General features: G+C 41.7%; 1 protein-coding gene across 2 annotated transcripts in view; it reads left to right on the plus strand.

The window, feature by feature from the left end:
* GRHL2 (grainyhead-like 2 (Drosophila)) overlaps window positions 1-16552 on the plus strand; it is a 196595-nt gene that overhangs the window by 84181 nt on the left and 95862 nt on the right. For both annotated transcript variants that reach the window (XM_006830613.1, XM_006830612.1), the window contains exons 5-7: window positions 2281-2336; window positions 5498-5654; window positions 8790-8901. In XM_006830613.1, the coding sequence (XP_006830676.1) occupies window positions 2281-2336; window positions 5498-5654; window positions 8790-8901 (325 nt within the window). The remainder of the gene's footprint in view (window positions 1-2280; window positions 2337-5497; window positions 5655-8789; window positions 8902-16552) is intronic.

The raw sequence follows: 16552 nt of genomic DNA on the forward strand, positions 1-16552 counted from the left end.
GTAAAGATTTACAGCCTCGGAAACCCTGTGCAGGGTCGCTATGAGTCGGAACCGACTCCACGGCACTTAACAACAACAACAACAACAACATCAACAACAACAATCTTTATGGAGGCATGCTGTCACATTTTTCATCTGTAGAGTGGCTGGTGGACTTGAACTACCAACCTTTTGATTAGCAACTGACTCTTAACCACTGAGTCACTGTCCACAAAGATGACAGCCTGGAAAACCTTATGAGGCAGTTCTGCTCTACCCTATAGGGTTATTATAAGTGGGAATCAACCTAGTGGCAAGGGATTTGGTTTTGTTTTTGGACTCTTTACAGAAGCAGATTGGCATAGCACTGCAGGATGGGTTAGAACTGCCAACATTTAGGTTAGCAACTGAGAACAAACCATTTGCTTCACACAGGAACCTATGGAGATGACAGACACACTGACTTGTAAAGATTTTGACTTGGAAGTGACTTATCACATCTGCCCACATTTCATGGATCTAGCTAACTGCAAGAGAGCTGAGACATAGTCCTCCCATATGCTTGGGAATTGAGAATATTGTGCATGAATACCAGATAGCTTTATTATATGTTTCATAATTCAGCCTGGTATATTGCTTATACCATTGACATAGTTTGCAGAGAATTCTGGCATGAAAGCAAAGAATGAGCATGTGCCATTACCCAATAAACATATAATGGTCCATCCATTGATTTTTATATTCATATGTCACTTGAAACTGAAAGTGAACCTGAACTTGAGCCCTCTAAAGCTAGATTAATTTGTAATGCATAACCTATTTCCCCCAAAAATGTATAGAATAGAATCTTTAAAATGTTAATTAAAGTACTTAACTGGAACATAGCACTACTTGGGATCAATGCACTTAGTTTTATTGTATTTATTTTAAGCCTATGACATATAGTGCATATGGTACCACAAACCCCAGGGACCTTATCACCTGGTTAGTGTGATTCTCTGTCATACACACATTTTATACTTTAGGAAGATTTCGCTTCCTTTAAAAGTCTTCTCAGAGACTAATGGACCCCTGGTGGTGAAACAGTTCAGCACTTGTCTGCTGACCAAAAGATCGGTGGTTCCAATTCATCCAGCAATTCTGTGGGAGAATGCTCTGAAAATCTGCTTCCATAAAGATTCCAGCCAGAAAACCTCATGAGGCACTTCTACTGTGTCACATGGGGTTGCTCTGAGTAGAAACTGACTCAGCGGCACACATCAGTTTTTATCTCTCTGAGATCAGGACAGATCCACATATTTATTTCTCCAGGCAGCAAATCGATGATGAAGCTTCAGAAAATTCTGAGACAATTTGGTTCTAGAAACTATGCACTCAACCACTTTGCTCAGAAAATTCCGAGACAATTTGGTTCTAGAAACTGTGCACTCAACCACTTTGCTCTATACTGCTTTTTTGTCATGCTAATTGGAATTTGTGATATTTGGGATAGATGTCGGAGATAATGGAAAATGGAAAAGATGTTTTATATTTTTGAGGAAACAGTTTCCAGTACCTGCAAACACGAAGGAACATGAAGGAACACCTATGCAGATATGATGTACATGTAAAAAATGTACAGATACTCCCTGACTTACAACAGGTTTCTGTTCTGATCACTCTTCCATTAGGTGTGTCACAGTCAAATGCCCTACTATTGAGTTGTTGTTGTTGTTAGGTGCCGTCGAGTCAGTTCTGATTCATAGTGACCCTGTATAGGGTTTCTGAGGAGCAGCTGGTGGGTTTGAACCGCTGACCTTGTGGTTCACAGTCCAGTGCTAATCCTACAGCACCATACCAGGAGTTCCTTTAATTCATAAGTTGCTTCTGGTGTAAATCAAATAACCATTATTTTTGCTTTTTTATTATTTGTATTTTTATAAATCCAGTCTTTGGACATCTTTGAATTTGAGAATGATGACACCTGCAAGTTATGTGTTGCAGCATTGTATGTAATACATATTAGGAAAATGTTTCCCAAACCCAAAACAACAAAACAAAGCACAATCCAGAAGTTTCTAAGTGCAGCTCGTCATAACTTGACTAGATCCTAAGTCGAGGACTCCATGTGTTGAATGAATGCAGTTTTCAGTGTGTAGAGGACATTCAAGATCCATGAACAACTAGTGACTATTTTCACTGTAGATTGGCAAAATAGCACTAAAAGAGAGTAAAACAGTTTGAATATTTTTGTCACTTTTTTTTTTTTAAAGCATAATGACTCATATTTATTTTAATTTTGATGACTTTCAAATTTTACAGAAATTTCGGAGTGCTTCAGTTGGTGCTGAGGAGTACCTATATGATCAAACATCAAGGTAGGTTACCAGAAAATGACTCTAAAAGCTGAACTGAAAACTCCCTAAGTATCCCCCAAATTATACTTGTAATCATTAAATGTTTGTACACTTTTATGGAGCATTCGAATTTTCTGTATCATTATTTCCAGTTGTCTGAAGCCATTAGGTAGTCCTCTGAATTGTAAACTCAAAAGACCTTCTATTCAACTTGTGTAAAATGGAATCCTGTCTTTCTTTTACCCTTCTTCCCCTACTTCTCTACTTCCTTCACATCTTTATTTCACATTGTGGTGAATGAGGTTGCCACCCTCCCAGCCATGCAAGCTATCCTTCCAAAGCATGTGCTAAGTCCTGAATGTATCCATTTACTTAGTATCTCTCTTTCAACTTTACTCATATCAGCTTTTTCTTGAATTCCTGCAATATAACTAACTGATCTCCCTGCCAACATTTTCCTTCAAGTACTTCCGATGTACCAGCAGTGAAGTAGGGCTTGTGGATAAAATATAATCTCTCTATAATAGGCCTAGCCAATTAAACACATGTTTTGTGGGGATACAATTCACTCCATGACATGGAGTTAAAACTGCAACATATTTAAAAAAATAATATTTATTTTACTTTATTATACATGCCAGTCTTTGAAAACATTTCTGAATATTATAATTCACCATTATAGCGGTCATTTATGCTGAAATGTACATATTCTAGGGAGGAGGGGCCCATCATTTTCTTGACAGCTTTAAAGCAATCTGTTCCCCCAAACAGTTACGAACCACTGGTTTTGGAGGGTCTTGATATCTCTAATGGAGCTCTGGTAGTGTAATGGTTATGAATTGGGCTTCTAATCTCAAGGTCAGCAGTTTGAAACTACCAGCTGTTCCACGGGAGAAAGATGAGGCTTTCTGCTCCCGCAAAGATTTACAGCCTCAGAAACCCTATGCAGGGTCGCTATTGGTCGGAATCGACTCGACAGCACTTAACTACAGCAACAATATCCTTAATATGCAGATCTAAAATTCTAATCATACTACATTGAAATCGCCTTTTCATGAGAAATGACGATGGAATTGGTTCTGTCTCAAGTGATTTATTTCCTATTGTGTACTAAGAAGCATATTCTGCAATTTTCTTTGTTGTTTACTTTAAGCCTAAGATTTTCACCATCTAAGAGGAATACTGATGTGGTGTAAGATAAGCACTAGATTGCTAACTGTAAGGTTGGCTGTGGTTCAAACCCACCAGTTGCTCCTTGGGAACCCAAATAGGGCCATTATGAGTCAGAACTCAATGACAGTTAACAACAACAACAACAAGAGATGCATAATTTTGCCCTTCCACCTCTTGTCCTCATTGTTGTTGTTAAGTGCTGTCGAGTCAGTTCTGACCCATAACGACCCTTTATAGGGCAGCTGGTGAGCTTGACCTGCTGATGATATAGTTCAAATGACTTTGTAGTCCAGCACATTAACCCACAGTGCCACACCAGGACTCCTTTTCCTCATTAGAGAAGCTAAGAGAAAATCAAACACCATAGATATATTCAACAAATCAAGTGTAGCTTATAATCCTGCCAGTAGGCCATTCTAAGAGGCACATTTGGAAAATCACGTTTACATTGAGTTGCCAAAGAATCTGAAATTAAAGAGCTAAAAAAACAGACGGTCCCAGCGAAGAGCCTCTGATGGTTCAGGAACTATACAGACCATTTGCTAAGAGGTCATCACTGTGTGAAATCTGGCATCACAGCATATAAAACTTTTTTGAATGAAAACATTAAAAAATGATTGTCTACTTTAAACAATATTTTCTTCAAAGTTAGGAAATCTATGTTTATTCTTTGTAAATTAAATCATATTTTAAATCTGGTTGGGAAACAATTTAGGAAAGGGTTCCATTAAACCTCTTCTATAATAGACTAGTTGGAAATATGCTATGTCAGATCATAGGCTCTCTGCCACAACTTTGCAAATGTAGATAAAGGTAGAAAAAGACAACACCAGTGAACAAGCCATCACAAATGAGTATAGTTGAATTGCATTGGGCAAATCTGTTGTACAAGACATCTTTAAAGTGTTCAAGAGCAAAGATGTCAGTTTGAAGACTAAGGTGTGCCTGGCCCATGCCTTGGTATTTTCATATGTATAACCTCATGTGCATGTACAAGTTGGACAATGAATAAAGAAGACTGTAGAAGAATTAATGCATTTGAGTTATGATGTTGGAGGAGAATATTAAAAGTACCATGGGCCACCAAAAGAACAAACAGATCTGTGTTGGAAGTACAGCCAGAGTGCTCCTTAGAAGCCAGGATGGCCACTCTTTGTCTCTCATACTTCAGACATATTTTCAGGAGAGGCTAGCCCCTGGAGAAGAACATCATGCTTGGTAAAGTGAAGGGTCAGCAAAAAAGAGGAAGACCCCCAACAAGATGGATTGGCACAGTGGCAGCAGCAATGGGCTCAAGCATAGCAGCAATTGTGAGGTTGGTGCAGGACTGGGCACTGATTCGTTTTGTTGTACATAGAGTTGGTATGGGTCGGTACTGACTTGACGGTACCTAACAACAAAACTTGCTTTACAAAAATTGGTAGCGCGTCCATCGGTCATTTGCAAAGCCCTGATTTAAATCAGGCTTTAAAACAAGCATACAAACAACCTCAAATGCTCTATAAGGGAACTATCTTCTCAGCAATGCACATTTTGATTTTGGGGTTTTCACATTTTGAGATGTTTTATAATGGGGGATAGCTATTTGTTATATCTTAATTAGACAAAAAGAATGTTAGGTATATACCTGGATCGAACCAAAGCATTTCATGCAGAGAGTTTGTTACTAGATAAAAATATTATCCATTCTTAACACACCTGGCATTGTCCAATTGCCAGCTAAGAGCCCACAAAAGGTCTTCTGACCCGACCTCACACAAGACTCCCTTCTCCTCCCCCCAGTAAAGCATCTGGTTTTGGACCACCATTAGAAATGTCTCACACACTCTACTAGGAATGAATGATGTTTGGTCCAGTCTCATTTCTTTTGCTATACTAAATCTTGTTTCTAAAATAAGAGTATAAATATTGGCTAATATTTCTATAAAATATTGTTGATGTGATATTGATTAGGAAGATAAGAATGTCCAAGTGAGTGAATCTGACCCTTGTTTGTTTTCTGTTCACAGTGGCACATTTCAGTACACCCTGGAAGCCACCAAATCTCTTCGTCAGAAGCAGGGGGAGGGCCCCATGACCTACCTCAACAAAGGACAATTCTATGCTATAGCGCTCAGCGAGACAGGAGACAACAAATGCTTCAGACACCCAATCAGCAAAGTCAGGGTAGGGACCCACTAATCAACTAAACACGGAGGGGTCACGTGAATGGATTTGCTACCTCATATCCTTTGTGGAGCAGTACAGAAAACAATTCCCAATTAAATAATTCTAGAACCAATGTCAGAGGGTTGGAGCAAGAGAACGTATTGGCCTGGTATCATTTTAATCAGTAACCAATAAACCCCAGGGGAGGGACATATTTGGAACCTGTTTTCTGACTGCCTCCGTGACATTTATTCTCTTCAGTCATTGTCTATGTATTTCCTAGTTGTTAATTAGCTGATGTTAAGTTTTTGGGTAAGAGCTGGAAATCAGGAGATATTAGAGGGCAGGAGAGGGTTGCTGGTGCACTCGGTAAGGAGAAGGCTGTTCAGTCTGTGCCTCTGAGCCCTTTGTGACTTTACTGAAAAGCCTCCTGCAGCCCAGTGCTTACCCAGTTTTCAAGGGACGAGACATGGTGCCCATCAGGAGTGACTTGGAGGGATTTTCGGATTCATGCGTGTTAGTTCCATTTGTGGGAAATGACACTGGAGCTGTAGCTCACTGTCCTGGAGGGCTGCCAGCTTCTCTCATTCTCACTGCTGCCTAGAAGGGAGGGAACTGGCAAGCCCTCATTTCTGGAAAAGAAAATTATAGCAGAGGCTCTGCAAAGGAACTGAAGGAGTTTCCTGGCCTACTGTAAAATGGTGTGTGCTGCTGCACCCAGGTGCCTTCCTCCCCCACCTTGCTTTAGCCAACTAGTTTACCTCATCCAAGCTCTTGAGAACAGAGGAGAGGAATACCGTGATGTACCCAGAGCACACGACAGCCCAAGTACCCCCAGCCACAAATTCCCTGATAAATCAGTAAATGAGTGGGAAGAGAAAGATCACTCAGGCTGGTCGGCTTGCCTGATACCAGCTTTAGGTAAAATAGGATTACTGCTCTCCAAATTAGCTACGCTTCTGGCTGTGTTTCATTGATGAAAACGAGAAGGACTGCTGCTGATTTCTACATCCAGCAGGTCCTCCTCCCTCCAAGGCTGCTCCAGATCAGAACTGGAGGTAGCAGGGCATTTGACAGTGTGGGGGAGGAAGGGGAAGACAGGGGACTAAGTTGAGTCCATTGCAGATAAAAGATGCTTAATGTACTGTATGTCTCCCCCCGCCCACACCCAGGAGAACTGGTATGTCCCACCTCTGTTGTCTTAGCTCTAGTGGAGGATATGTAATAATAAGCATAACAAGAAGTATAAAATAAACAACTAAATGTGCTGCGTGTTTTCTACCTACCAGGACGGTGTCAAGTACCATATATATATTCAGTCAGTTGAAATGAATAGCTGTAGAGAACATGCACTGTTGTTTTTACAGTAGTACACACTGAGGAAACCTAGGCTTTTAGAAGCCAGCCAACGACCAAAGCTACATCACTAAGACATGAGAGCATCAGGCTATGTCCCAGGCAGAAAAACTGTAGCACTCACTCTCTTAACCCTAATACTCGGTTAGGTAAAATGAGAGTGCAAGCTAGAGGTCCACTTGTGACTGCATAACCTAGAATCTGAATGCTGATGGCCATGTTGGATAAGTGTTGGAGAGCTAACTATAAGGTCAGCTGTTTGAGCCTACCAGCTGTTCTGTGGCAGAAAGAGGACGCTTTCTGCTCCCCCAAATTTTATAGCCTCAGAAACACTATGAGTTGGTATGGACTCTACAGCACCAAACAATAACATCAACACCTTAGAATCTACCCCCAGTGCCCTCACAGTGCTTTGTTGAAATCATAGAAATAATGTAATATGGAAATTTCATTTATGTGGGTTATGTTTTTGGCTATAAAGAGGAGCCTGCCTTCTCTTAAAGACTTGAGTACTCTCTGTGCTTCAGAATCCACTTGATGGCTTAAGGCTTGGCTTGGAGAGGAATATGATATCTTCTTCTCCAGGAGGAAAAGATGTAACTCTTTTGTGTTCCTCAACTCTGAAAAGGAATCGTTCTTGAGACGAGTGAGGCGCTTGTAATTTACCAGCCTTATTTTCTGAAAACGTTTAGTTCTGAATTGAAGCATGATGTTGTTTCTAAGTTTCTGAGGAGTGGCTAATGCATTTGAACCACTGACCTTGCAGTTAGCAGTCCAGTATTTTCCTATAGCACCACACCAGGACTCCAAAGCCAACAGTACCAGGTTTTCCCAGGCAGTTTCACATCCAAGTACTAACCAGGCCCAACACTACTTAGCTTCCGAGATCAGACGAGATCAGACACGCTCAGTGTGGTATGGCTGGAGACAAAATGAACATAGTAAGTAAGCTTAAAAAAAAAAAAAAAACATTTGCCACTTCAATATTTTTTCCCATGTCCAATTCAGTGGCATATATATTCATCTTCTTGTGCAAGCATAAACTTTTTAATAGAAAAGTTGGGAGAAGTCGGGCGAGAGAGAGGATCTGGGAGAACTCTGAGTTTCAACAGCAGGCAATGGCTTCCTTCCTAAAGGTCATGTTGCCTGTTCCTTTCTGCTTTTCACTCCATAAGCACAAATGCTTCGTAGTCATATACCTTCCTTCTATTACAGAAAATATTTCATTCTGTAAGAACTTCTCTGCAACTGTCCACATACTAGTGATATTATTCAAATTGGATTCTTATATAGTTTCCCAGGTGATTTTTTGATGTATGACTACATTATATTTAAATAAGTAGCACAGTTGACCTTGTATTTTTTCATATAGGAAATACAGCTAGGTTCATTCATCTGAACTCGTCTTTTAGTATTTCCTCATTACCTCCAGTATTCCAGCTTGAAGCACTTAATGAGCTCAGAAATTATTATTAGCTCCTTTACAAATGTGCCAAATTCTATGTGCTTGTTTCTGATACAATAGAAAAACATTTTTTTCTGTTTTCCAGTTGCTTATGACTTCAGTAGTAAAAATGATGTAGGATAGGCTTTTTCTCTCAGCTGTATGTCTTTTCCAATTAGTTTTTTAAGTGGGCTCATTTTGAAATCAAAGAAATCTTACACCTGAGCTTTCTCTGGGCTTTTCTCAAATAAGAAACGCAGCCTGAAACAGAACCTCAGGCAGAGCTTCCAGAGCTAGAGACTGAGGCAAGGAGACCGAGCAGAAAGTCAGCTCCCTGATTCTCCCCTCTGCAGAGCGTGGTGATGGTGGTCTTCAGTGAAGACAAAAACCGCGATGAGCAGCTGAAATACTGGAAGTACTGGCACTCCCGGCAGCACACAGCCAAGCAGAGGGTCCTCGACATCGGTAAGTGGCCGTGGTCACAGTGAGCACCGACAGGCTAGTTTTATGTTAACACTCATATTTAGCTCACATCAGGTCAAAACATCAAAGTTGGGCTAAGCCTAGAGAGCACACTTTCTTTTCCATGAGAGTCAGCTGTTTGTCGCATAATATGATGTTGTGAAGTCCTGCCGAGTCGGTACCGAGGAGCGAGCTGATGGTGGGTTCAAACTGACCCTATGGTTCAGTGCTTTATGTTACAGTACCAATACGTGATACACGTTTAGATTTACAAGGCTTATTTGCTTTTCTAAAACACATTTCCATGCCATTTCAGGTTTGAGCCTAGCAGGCAGGCAGGCAGGCAGGCAGGTCGGATGGAGTCTCAGCCCTGTAACATGAATGAATCCACTCTCTAAGGTAGTTGGTGAAGGCCACATGACTAGATAATAAGTTCTAGTCACTAGTTCTCCATCCAGTGCTGTGTCTACTCCAACACACGCCTAGTGCAGGTGGCACTAGTTGGTCAGGTGAACTAGCACATTTCCTTGATAGGAAACAGGGAATAAGCCTGCCAGCCACATTTTCTGGAGTCTCTATCCGCCTAATTGCCATGGCTGTTAGCCCCCCAGCTGGTCTTGCCAAGTAGTTCAATGAAGGTAATTTATTGCAAAAGTTGGAAGGGCTGACGGCACAGTGAGGCAATGCAGGAATGCGCAGTGGCAGCGTCTGTGGTTATTACCTGCCTAACCTGCTAGGCTGAAGGGACAAAGGGAGGAGGTGGGGTTGCAGCAGCCACCCAGCAGGAGCTGGGGCCACAGTGGGAGTGACTTTCCACTGTCAGTGATATCTCTGTGCTGAGAGGGAGGAGGAGAAATATCCTGGCTTCTCCCTGCCTCCCAATCTCCTGCCAGCGCTTTCCATGGGCAAAGCACAGGACCCTAGAAAATGTGGTTGGCCACTGGGTAAAGCTCTGGGCTTGCTAACTGTAAGGACAGCATGGTTCAAACCACCAGCTACTCTGAGTGAGAAAGGTGAAGCAGTCTGGTCCCTAAAGGCTTAGTGTCTCACAAACCCCAAGGAGTAGTTCTTCCGTGTCTTATCGGTCGCTATGAATCGGAATCAACTTGATGGCAGTGAATATGATTTATTTGGCCTTTGATAGATACAGAACAAAGCAGGGAGGACAGAAAGCACATCTTAAAGTTTCTAAAAGTTATTAGGGATGCAGACAGTGAATGACCTGTGTTTCTAAGTAATTTTCACATTTTACTTAATACTTTTTCCCTAAGATGTGGCTTCTTATTTGTAAGCTTTATTATCCCATTTGCAGACCAAGGGTCTGTGGTCCCACAGAGTGTAGGTAAAACAAAGGTCCCATCATGTGGGTGTCAGAAGATATTAATGGGGTGTTAAAAGGATCCCTGGTGGCACTGTAGGATAAATACTGGACTACTAACTACCAGGTTGGCAGTTCAAACCCACCAGCTACTGGGAGAAAGAGGAGGCCTTCTGCTCCTGTAAAGATGTATAGCCTTAGAAATCCTATACAGGGTCACTGTGAGTCAGAATCGACTCGATGGCAGTGGCTTGGGTTAAGAGGATGTTTGTTTTGATTTCTTACCCACTGAAATGATGGATTTGTGTAAGCCTCCACCTTTACCTTTGCCTCAATGGCAGAAAGGTACCTAGGTTAAAATTAGAGACTCAGCCTTGAGCATACTGAAACAAATTGTTGGTTTATACGGCAAAATGGCTAAGCCCCTCCTCCCCCAAAACACACAGATACACACTTTATGAATTAGTCAAGCTTACTTGTTTATTTTATAAACAAGGAAACTGAGGTTTGTAGAGGCTCATCTATGCTCTACCTCTCCTCTCTCTCAAGTGTCTTGTCCTTGGATAATTAGTGCAAGAGCTGGGATAAGAGCAGCCTTGACCCTTGGGTCAATACACTGAACTTCTGAGACAAGCTGACTAGGACAGGGGGCTGGGGATGCTTGCTATAACCTGCTTTGTAGCCAATCTGCAGAGAGCAGAGGAACAATTTTATTTTATTTGAGAATATAGCCTTATAATTATGACCCAAGAAAATGAGAGGAGCAATTAAATAGAAATATGGACTAGGTCCAAACAAGGCAAATAATAAAAGAATTTTACTGGCATACTTGTTGATTCAGCTTTGATATTGTTACAGGGTTTATTTATTAATTTATTGGACCTGAAGGATTTCTCAGATCTTGCAGGACTTCAAATCTCACCTGTCTTTTGAATTATCTCCTCTTTCCTTCAGACTCTTCTCCTTCAGGGAGTCCTGAACACACACACACACACACACACACACCAACTTTGAGATTTGTGATGTTTACTAAGTACACTTCATGGCTAGTTGGTCTACTTACTGAAAAAGCCCCATGACTTCAAATGGATGATCTATTTTCTGAGCACAGTCTTTCCCCCTAACTTCAGCTGCCCACTGGTAGCTGCTCTCGTAGGGTGAGGGAATATGTACAAATCTCATGACATTCATTATTTGGTTATTCTTCTATGTTCCTCTGCCAGTGGGATGTTAGCACCATTCTTGCACATAAAGGAGAAAATCTTAGTCTGAGGTGGCATATGCATTTGGACATTCTCAGCAAATTCTCAGTGAGGCCACATCAGTATTGTGGACGGTTACCAATGCCTGTCTAAGGTGGAAGTGCTATGCATTTGACTCTTTTGGTTGAGGACCTTGTTGCTGTTGTTATAGTTGGGTATGGTCAAACCAACTCATAGCAACTGTATGTGCAGCACACTGAAACTCTGCCTGGTTCTTCACCAGCCTGACAATTGTTGTTAGGTTTCAGCCCACTGTTACAGCCACTCTGTTAATCCAGCTCATTGTGAGTTTGCCTCTTTTTCACTTCCACTACTTTACCAACAATGGAGTCCTTTTCCAGGGACTGGTCTCTCCTGCTAACAAGTCCAAAGTACAAGAGAGGAAGTCTCACAATATAGTGGCCTGAAAATATCGAAGGAAAAAGTCAAAGTCTGTTAATGTATTTATATACTAAAACCTCCAAGAAGCTGGAGGTTAAAGGTAAGACTCAAAGGTACAGTTCCCAAAAGGTCACCAACAAGTGTGATTTCCAATCTTGTCGGCAAGTTTAACTGAGCTATCCAGGTAGTGACCTTGTAGCTAGAGCTAAAGGTCAAGATAAGGTCTCTCTACCTAAAGCAGAGGCTCATAACTGGTGGTCCTTAGAGTCTATGATGGGTTTTAGGGCAATCACATACCTCAATTATGTATGACACAATCCTGCTTGTATGGCTACGTGCAACTTTTCATCATGTTTTCCGGGGTGCCCAGGATAATCGGCTGTGCCTGCCAGCACTGAGCCGCTCAGTCTCTGCTCCAGGCCTCCACCTGCAGCGTCTCGCCAATTCAGCTTCACCTCCTGTTGTGTGTTTGGCACCCCTCTGGCACTGCTGACTTTTGTGTTTGCTAATAATGGTGCCTGGCGAATGTTCTTATGTCTTTCCACACAGGAACATACCTTACTTCAACTAGGTTGTCAGCTGTTTTTTGAGACCTGTCTCCTCATCTTCCATAGCTAATCAATCCTCTGAGCAGCATGCTAGGTGACTAATGGAGAGAGGACCCCTATGTCTTCAGGTGTGTTCTGTCTGTGGAGAGTGGGAGCCCGAGGAAGAAGATGCACTTCAGAGAGCTTTGAGCCTTGGCTTGAGCAGAGCACCTAGTGAGGCTGTCCGGCACCTACCACACCCAGCTGCTTCCCAAACTGACTGCTTCTTCGGTCTGGAGTGGTCTTTGGGTAGATATTTATACCACTCACCCTTCACTTCAGCCTTTGCCTTGTTACCTTGTCAGACAGAGAGTCTTCTCAGTCATGCTCTATCCCTCCTTTACCCTTATTTTACTTCAGAGTTCTTATCAACAACGAGCAGGTTCTTTCTTTATATGTTTATATTTCTTATCATTCTTTCTCCTCCTGTTAGAGCACGTGAGCAGAGATTTGTCAATTTTGTTCCCTACTTTAGCCCCAATTCTGAGCACAGGGCTTGGGACGTAGTGATTGTTCAATAGATAGATCCTAATGAATGAATAGATATGAAGTAGGGATGAACAGAACAGTGGATGAAAATCTTGTTATGCTGGCGGAGCGTAGCCCTCTTGAAGGAGTAAGCCATGCCTCAATAACAGCAAACGTGCTTGCGTTCATTGCCTCCTATATTCCAGGTATTTTCTATTCCTCACATATCAACATTTTGTCTTCAAGTCCACCCATCTTGTTACTTAGCAACAGGTACAACGAGGGGTTAAGAATTCTCCATGAAGTTCATCCTGCTAAGTGGTAGGATGGGAGCCAGGAACATGAGAGTTTGAGCCCCTTGTTATCTTTATTGTTCCGTGTGCTCACTCTATTATAGATCATCCTTCGGTACACCGATATCCTGTCCCCTAAGTTACTGCTTGGCACCTACCAGGCACTGGTGTATGTAGAGTTTAACTGCAGATATTCAGATTTGGAGAAAGCTTTGGGGTCTGACTGGGAGGATTCTTGACTGCTATTTTGACAGTTCTAGAAGTGAGCTTTGATTGGTGGTGGTTGTGCACTAGGCATAAACTACTTCCGAGGTGGAGGAGGAGAGGGAGAAGGGAACATTAGCTCTGGCTTCTGACTTGATATGAGTAAAGTAAACAAACCCAGGCCCAAGCTGATTCTGCTGCTTTTCAAAGTCACACAAGCAACGTTCTCCAAGCCTCACAAGTTCTTTCTTGTGCCCTCATTGAGCAACAGCAATAATTCAAGGTCAGAAAGAAGTTTACATTCTGCAGCTCAAGGAGCACCTGTGTCAATACACCTCCTATACGGAATGAGATTACATTTGTAGTTTGTTGTCTCCCTGTGTAAGAACCCCTTTTTAAGGAAACTCTGAGTTAGTGATGGTTTCACGTTAGTTGATACACACTTGAAGAAAGGCAGTTATTCCATTTTTGTTCAGCAAGCGTTTATTGAGCACCTACTATGTGCCAGGTCATTTATTAAGCATCGGTGATTCAAGGTTAGTGAACACAGAGCCCTTGCTTTCATGTTACTCAAGTGTTGGCGTGAGTGGAATTTGTCTTGGACAGTGGAGCTTAGTTAGGGACATTCTGATTTGGGGCCACATATATAGCACACATCTGACAAAGTGGGAGTTCCCTTGGACTTGTTTGCACAATGGAGGTTATCCAGTTCTATACAGAGTGTTCCAATTTAAAAGTATTGGCAATGAATCTCAAATCATAAAATTAACTGGACCAGATCGCAAATCTTCTCAAACAATGGATAAGTCTAAAAGCACTTTCTGGAGAAGGCACATTATTTTCCCATTTATCAGCTTTCAAACAGGGAAGGGCAGTTTGAAGGTTAGTTTAACAACTAAACTTAACTTCATAAAATGGAAGCCAGAAATGACAACAGGTAAATTCATCAGCAGGGCATTCCTTTGGAATTTCTCTCTGTGGAACAGCATAAAGAACTACTTTACTACTTTACAATGTAACTGTTCCAAAATAATAAAATAATGAGCAGCACAGTTTCTGCATTTTCCAAATGGGTGGTATGGCTTACAATGCAATGAGGCCAATTCCCAAGCCCATCCAAAGAATGCCATTTTACAGCCACGTCCCATGCAGTCATCATTGACATAATTTTGCAGTTGATTGTGAAACAACCACATGTTCTTTATTCAATCTCTGCCTTTAAATTTGGGTTCAGAGTAGTCTTGGCCTGACCCAATTCTTAGTGTTTTTAATTGCCTCATGTGACCAGCAGTCCTCAGAGAGTAGTGGTTATGAGCTGGGCAGCAGTTTGAATCTACTAGTTGCTCCACTGGAGAAAGATGAGGCTTTCTGCTCCCGTAAAGAATTCTAGTCCCCAAAACCCTATACAGAGGGGTGGGGACGTCCATCCTGTGGGCTCTGTGAGGCCCTTGAAATCATTTGGTGTGGCCCTGCCAAGGCAACCGCAGCTCCAGCCATCACATCATTGTTGTTGTTAAGTGCCTTTGTGTTGGTTCTGACTTGTAACAACCCTGTATTGGGTTTCCAAGGAGTGGCTGGTGAGTTTGAGCTGCCAACCTTGTGGTTCAAATCGACCTATCAGTCCAGTGCTTTATTCCACTGCGCCACACCAGAATTCAGCTGTCATATTAGGCATGAGTTAATTAAATGTTTGGTCAAAATAGCAGGCGAATTTTTAAAAAGTTTTATTGTGAATTACGTGATAGTTTACATGGGAGAACATTAGTTTTACATTCATCCTATCGTATATCATTTCATTGCTATGGTTACAATCCCCTCCATGCATCATCAACCAACCAAAGGGTATATACTACAAGCCTGCCCCCTGTCTTCAGCACACAGCCCCTTTCCCTCTCTGAGTCTAAAGTCTCCAGCTGCTCCATCATCTCTGCCTCCATCTCTGGCGTCACTGCTTCTCTGGGTAGGGTCCCGCTCTCCACTCTTCTCCATTGATGGCCCCAGGGACCTCCGCTCCTAGACTGAAAAGTTAATCCCTCCCCTCCTTGCTACAAAACATCTACCGTTACATTTTCAGCCCTCAAAATCAGTCAGCAGGCTAATTTTTAAATTGTTAATTTTATATGGCTGGCAATTGATGTTCTAACTATCCAAGTGGCCCTTAGCAGCAAAAAAGTTCCCCACCCCTGCTAGACAGGGTCGCTATGAGTGGGAACCAACTCCATAGCACGCCACCACTACTGACCACATATGCATGTGAAAGCTGGACAATGAATAAGGAAGACGGAAGAAGAACCAATTGAATTATGGTATTGGTGAAGAACATTGAATATACCATGGTCTGCTAGAACAAACGGTCTTGGAGGAATTGCAGCCAAAATGCTTATGAGAAGGGAGGATGGTAAAACTCAGTCTCAAATAATTTGGAGAGACTCGTCTCTGGCTTGGTAAAGTAGAGGGTCAGCAAAAAAGACCCTCAGTAAGATGGACTGGCAAAGTGGCAGCAACAGTGGACTCAAGTCTAGCACCAATTGTGAGGGTGGCACAGGACTGGGTAGTGTTTCCTTCTCTATGAGTCAAAACTCACTTGGTGGCACTAACAACAGCAATCATCCTTCCTTGTATCGGGATGTATTAACTGTATTGTTAATATTAATCCTATGGGTTTTCCGAGTAATTAGCCGGTAATTATAGTACATCTTCAGTTATTAGCATGTGATTATAGGATTTTCAACAATGTCCAAATACAAATCCATTTCTTAAGAAACAATTATTAAATTGTACTCTGTTAATAGTAGTTTTATTTGAAGGTAAAGCTTTTCATGAAAACCTAAATTTTAACTATATTAAAACATTCCATCAAGTTTAATTCTTCATAGCTGTCTTTGAAGGTCAAAGAGAAACCTTTCAAAAAAAAACTCTGAAAAGAGAATTTCTCTGAGCTGACCACTGTGAATTTTTCAACTTGGTGGTTCTGCCCAAGTCTGGAAACTCTGTGCTTGGAGTCATCCTCCACTTTGAAATAGGAATTGCAATTAACATTAAGTAGCTCTTTTTTTAAAATTATTTTTTTATAGTTTTCTATGGTAGCATTGTTGTTGTTGTTGTTGTTGTTAAGTGCAGTCGAGTCGGTTCCGACCCATA

The sequence above is a fragment of the Chrysochloris asiatica genome, unplaced genomic scaffold, assembly GCF_000296735.1.
Source record: "Chrysochloris asiatica unplaced genomic scaffold, ChrAsi1.0 scaffold00001, whole genome shotgun sequence".
Classification (NCBI taxonomy): domain Eukaryota; kingdom Metazoa; phylum Chordata; class Mammalia; order Afrosoricida; family Chrysochloridae; genus Chrysochloris; species Chrysochloris asiatica.